Source organism: Lasioglossum baleicum, unplaced genomic scaffold (genome assembly GCF_051020765.1).
Source record: "Lasioglossum baleicum unplaced genomic scaffold, iyLasBale1 scaffold1100, whole genome shotgun sequence".
Classification (NCBI taxonomy): Eukaryota; Metazoa; Arthropoda; class Insecta; order Hymenoptera; family Halictidae; genus Lasioglossum; species Lasioglossum baleicum.
Genome location: NW_027470159.1, coordinates 37,090 through 43,089, shown reverse-complemented (window position 1 = coordinate 43,089; position 6,000 = coordinate 37,090). Strand labels below are relative to the sequence as shown.

Genomic DNA, 6,000 nt, shown 5'->3' with positions numbered 1-6,000 from the left:
GAACAAGTGCAGGGAGGGAAGGGAAGCGGAAAGAAAAAGAAGAGAAAAGAACGAAGAAAAGCGAGATATAAAGGAAACTAGTGAAGAGGAGGAGAAAAACCTAGGGGGGTGAAAAGGGGGGAAGGAAAAAAGGAAATATATATAGTCGCTAAGTAATACGTTTAACGTACCCTACCTGTGCTCTGCTCGAAGGATGAAACGTAATTTGTTGCCTGGTATCTGTGTGCAGGGTGAAGGGAGGATGAAGAATGCCCCGCGTCGGTGGAGACGGGGGTGGCGGGCCGGAGAAGGCAGGAGGAAGTGGATTCGGAGGATGGCTTGGGGGTGCAGCAAGAGCCATGACAGGGGGAAGTGTCGGCGGTGGTTACGTGGTTCTAGGTGGTACCAGATACGGTCTCAGACTTTCTCAGGTAAGAGGCTTGTTTTAATACCCCGTTCCTTTATTTCCAACACGTTATAACCGGAACTTCCGAGTTTATTATTACCTGCAATGCTCTTTGACAGCTCTGCCTTCGCGGAATCTGCTCCGAATGCTTATCGATGGTAATTCATTCCGCGTTTCCATGGAATTATGATTGTCTTATATTTTATTTCACGATATTTATTAGCTTTCAGAGCACTCTTTGTTCAAAGAATTTTCTCGTGGTGAACAACGCAATTCGAAGCTTTACTTATACCTTTGTATCCTCGCTAACGCTTTTAACAATGAAACGAAAAAAGTAAAGCACGTGTTTGGGTTCGGTTATCGAGTTACTCCGAGTATAGTTATTCTTAATATATTTATCGTTTCGTATTTGTTATTTAAGTTATGGTATTAAAACGAATGGCGATTGACACTCGAGTGTAAGGAGTTAAATCGGCGAATAGCGAATAGCGATCGATACGAAATTAGGGGATGAATAATTCGCCAGCCTTTGAAGATTCAAGGAATAGGTAGCAATATATGACGCGTTTTTTATTTTGATGCAATTGCTTTATCCTTTAGTTTTCAAGCTCTGGACAATAAACGTTTCGTTTGACACGAAGCTTTCGAGCGTGGTTATAATTACCCGGATAGTTGCGCAATTGCTCGTTGCATCTCTATCGAGGAATCCATCTGAACGTGTTCTCACGCAAAGTGTGACGTTCGGACTCTCTATCGTGGTCGACTTTTAAAAAGAACAGAGAGTCACCGGGGCGCATGTACACGTGTATCCTTTATTACGAATCGCATTCCTCGGGGCCGAATACGATCCAAAAAGCGTGCCGTTGCTCGAACTGCGTCACCAGAGAGGGTCGAGGAGCCGGGGGTAAACAAAGTTTTTGAAATTTCACGGTGCCGTTGCCAGCGGGATTTTATTGGTTAAGCGGAACGTATCCCGCAAAGACGACGCAGCGTCCAGCCAAATAAGAATCCAAACTCCGTTGGCTTGTGTCGTGACGACCTTCGACGGATTCGCGACAGAGAAGAGACGTTTTCGCGGCGGGCAAAATGAAGACGTCGGAAATCCTAAATATAGAGGCGATCGCGCAAATAGAATGCCGCCAGTCAGTGACACGGCCCGATCTCGAGCCATCCCCCTTTATTCCTTCTTTCTTCCTCTTCCTATTTTTTCCCTGTCGCCCGTCCTCCTTCGGGCCCGAATAATATCCACGTTGACATCATACGCACACGTAGCGGCGACGTGAAAATCTCGTGCGACACCAACCGGCCGAGCCCGCCAACCTCTGCAAGTCCTTCGATCACGACAAATCACCGCGAATACGTCGCTCGATCGGGAGCCGATGATCCGAAGAATTCGCCAGAAATTTTACCCATCTCTAAGACTCCTTGGTCTTCCTCGAAATCGACGGAGATCTTCTTTGCGTTTCTTCGTCGCTACTAGGTTTCCCGATTCGACAGTCTTCCCTTCCTACTTTTCCTGTTGTTATTTAGATTCTTAGGGTCCGTAATTTTTAATTTGCGGTCTTATTGTTTTGTTGATCAGTAACACGAAATTTTCCCGATTTTTGATGAATAAATTAAAGTGACGGAGGAATGTGGAACGCGATATTTGACTCTTCCGATAGCTGTGATCTGTTTTAAGATAATTTTAAACACCGAGATCTCGAGGAAGATAAAATTTCTTCCGATAGTTTTCTCTTCCTACTTTTCCTACCGTTATTTGCATTCTTAGGATCTTTAATTTTTAATTTCTGGTCCTAGTTATCGCCAATCAATAGTACGAAATTTTTCCGGTTTTTTGATAAATAATGTAAAGCGATAGAGGAATATAGAACGCGATATTTGACTCTTTCGATAGTTGTGATCTGTCCTCCGATAATTTTGAAAACTGCAATCCATCGAGATCTCGGGGAAAGTAAAATTTCTAGTCTTAATTTTTCGCCGATTAGTGGCGCGAAATTTTCTCGAATTTTGATCAATAAATTAGGTAACGGAGGAATGTGGAATACGATATCTGACTCTTCCGATAGCTGTGATCTATCCTCCGATAATTTTAAACACCGAGATCTCGAGGAAGGTAAAATTCCTTCCGACAGTCTTCTCTTCCAACTTTCCCACCGTTATTTGCATTCTATGTTCCCTAATTTTTAATTTCCGGCTTTAACTTTTCGCCTCTTCGATTAGTGGCGTGAAATTTTTCCGATTTTCGATGAATAAACTAGAATAACGGAGGAATGTGGAACGCGATATTCGACTCTTCCGATAACTGTGCCCTATCCTCCGATAATTTCAGACACCGAGATCTCGACGGAGATAAAATCTCTTTCACCGAGCATTTCCGGTTACTCGAGCAAGCTTAAATCCCTCGGAGCACCTCGGACGGGGTTAAATTCGCGGTTTAAATTCGAGAAATCGGCTTAATCGGATAATTCGGGTACGCGGAATAGGTAGGAATATAGAAGACGCGTATTGGTAGCTAGGTGGTACAATCCGAGTAATCTTCTCCGTTCGGGTACGTGATTATGGAATAAATACAGTTCTCTTACGGAGTTATTGCGACACGGAGCGCGGGTATTTCGTTATCCTCCTCTTTTTAGTATGTCCTCGTAGTGTATCGCTTTCAGGCGTCGCGGCGTAAAATGTCAGAGTAAAGATCGAAGCGGACGTTTCGGGAGGTATCTCGCTATCTCGAGAGGATTTCCAGAAAGGAGATTAGACGGTTCTACTTTCCAGCGTACATCGCGTCGCATACACAAGAGTCAGAGATCTATTTCAGAGTAGTTTATCTCCGGCCGGTTCGTGGGAAGAAACAGCGTCACCTTGCCGCAACGCCATTGTCTCCTTTCCTATCCTCTTTGCCACGATCGTCTCGCATACGTATCAGTGGTGCCGCATAAAATGACGCGAATAATCATTACCGAGTGTCGCCGACAGCCTCGAGACTTTGAAACGTTTCGACGAAAGCTGCCTCTCGTTCTCTCAGGCACAGATTAACCGTGCTCGAAAGAACGACACTTCAATTTCCCGGGACTTAACCCGCGAGTAATGACGAGAGCTGGGATAATTAAAAAATTGTAATTCGACGGATAAAAAACGAGAAGCTTATCCTCACCGAGGTTCTTTCGCCGGGCCCGATGAAAATGTACATTTGCAACTAGGTGAAAATGTAAATTGTAAAAAAAAGATTGAAATTAGGTGTTCCCTCGTAGGTAAGGACAAGGTGAAATTACCTTGTACAAGCAGGTTCTACTTCCTACGTTTCGTTTTACGCGGTATCACAAGAAGCAGTCTTTGAGTCTCTTTATATACGAAGCCACTTCATAGGCTTTACGGTCCCATTTGTTCCGCTGCTTTCGTGCTGTATTAAACAAAGGAGTACAAGTACGTGTTCCGATCTACATACACGCGCCGAGAGGCCGCGTTTTTTCCACGCCGAGGCTCGTACATTCTCGATAAAACGCTATTATTTTCGATTTTCCAACGCCCGCTCTTTTTTCGCGAACAATATTCGCGGATAGAATAATCGTGCTTTGTTACTCTTGTTCGGAGCGAGGGGAAAAGAAAACGCGAGGCATTCGTTAATCGGGAAGGAAATTTCGCGCGTCGCGATAATCCGACATACGCGTACCCGATTTCCTGCTGATTGTATGGAGTGTAACACGACAATCTAAAGCTTCAGCAGTTTTACCGAGTTTACACATGTTCCTAACAAAACTATCGTAGCAGTAGTCGCGATAGCGACAGCGACTCGGAGTGGTCGAGTGTATAATTTAGTCCTCCTTTGAATTTCAATTTATCACACGTGGAACGTAATTTCTGTAAGTATCATTATTTATGAAACGAGTTTCCTTGACGCGAGGTGATGAAAAAAAGAACCGAAAGAAACTTTGGAGCAGTTCTTCTGACATTTTCTACAGGAAGCCGGCGCCTCGGCGCGCGTAAAAAACATTCTATATATAAACATATTTATTTATTTATTTTTCAGCCATCCCGATCTCTCGAGGAGCGAGCTCGATTTGCCATATGTTAACGCTTATTCTTTCAATCCCGTTCGTATTTTCTTCGGTTTCCGTTCGAATCGCTAGCCAACCTCTATTCCCGCTACTTATTTCTTTCGTTCTCCACACTTTGCCCGCTTTTTCTCCCCTCCTTCCTCTGATTCACCGGCCATTGAAATATCGAAGATACGGAAAACACGATTTTCCCGGTGGAATAAAAATCACGGAGAAGCGAAACACACGATTCGAGCGCGGAATGCGACGGAATTGTATCACACTTACACATAGACAGACGAAGATAAATAGTGGAAAGGACGGGAGAATAAAAATGAAAGAAACGGAGTGGTTTGTTTGTAGGAAAGCTTGCCGCCATCGAACTCGCGGGAAGAATCGCAGGAGAGACGTCGCAAGAGGAGCTCCCGGGAGAGCGACTCTCGCGAGAGACTGACCGAGAAGTGTGCGGAAAACGCGGCGCTGGATCTGAGCTCGAGCATCGCCGACTGCTGTTGCATCGGTCCACGTTCCCGTCTCCCGTTGCCGAGGATCCCGCCGTCCTCGGCAACCGGCACATCTTCGTCGTCGGCGTATCCGTCGTCGTCGACGTGCGGCACAGGCGGCGGAGGTGGTGTAGGTGGAGTTGGAGGTGGCGGTGGAGGTGCTGCTGGTGGACAGGCTCCTTTTCCTGGGCCTCCCACGTCTTCCAACAGCCGTGTTGCCGGCGTGGAACAGCCGGCGACGCTGACGACGCCAACGACGTCGGCGCAACCGTTGGTGAACTCTAATAATAACCGAGGGATGCTGCAAACGTCGGTGGGGAACAGCACTGGCCAGCACCATCAAGCACAATCGTCCGCGGCTCTAACGGCGGCGGTACCGTCGTCGTCTTCGTCGCCATCCACATCGTTCAACACGTCCACCGCCGTCCCGACGCTGCAGTCCGTCTCGGTGCCGCGCCAGCTAGCACAGTGGACCAAGCATCAGACGCTGAAGCTGCAGGTATTTCTTCCGATCTTACATCGTCCTTGGTTTAATCTAGTCTTGGTCTAGTCTAGTCTAATCGGTTTATCTGGCGAACACTATAAGATCGGGAATCGATGGAGATTTTTCTCGATTGTAATAGGTTTACGCGCGTAGATAGTAGTTGCTTCGGTTCGGATGAGAAGCAGAGATTTCGGTTGGTTCTGGAGGATATTTTTGGGGATCCGTGGCCGGTGAAACGCTACAGAGGCTGTAGAAAAACTGTTGTGATTTCGTAAGAGTGAGCTGGTTCGTAGGAATTTGGGACGAAGTGTCTTCGACCTGGGAGGACGCTTTGTGTCAAAGCTCGAGAGGTGGCTTACAAGTGGTAGAGGTGTAGTATTTTTAATGGCTGGAGATGGGGGTCGGTGAGGAAGGTCTCGCGAGGATTGATTATTATTTATTTCCTTCCATTTCTCTTTTATCTATATCCGTCTCGTGGAACGCCACCGTTTCTCCTCTTTTTCTTTTTTTTCTTCTTTTTTTACCACACCGTGGCTGTCAGAAACGAAACACCGATAGATCAAGACGGACGAATTTGACAATTCCAACGAGCAACGC

At 46.2% G+C, this 6,000-nt stretch overlaps 1 protein-coding gene across 1 annotated transcript in view; it reads left to right on the top strand.

The window, feature by feature from the left end:
* Positions 1 to 248: 248 nt before the first annotated feature.
* Positions 249 to 6,000, top strand: part of LOC143220510 (uncharacterized) — a gene marked incomplete at its 3' end in the record, with an annotated part of 42,835 nt that continues 37,083 nt past the window's right edge. The window contains 2 exon segments of the mRNA XM_076446145.1: positions 249 to 410; positions 4,780 to 5,418. Of these exon segments, the coding sequence (XP_076302260.1) occupies positions 249 to 410; positions 4,780 to 5,418 (801 nt within the window).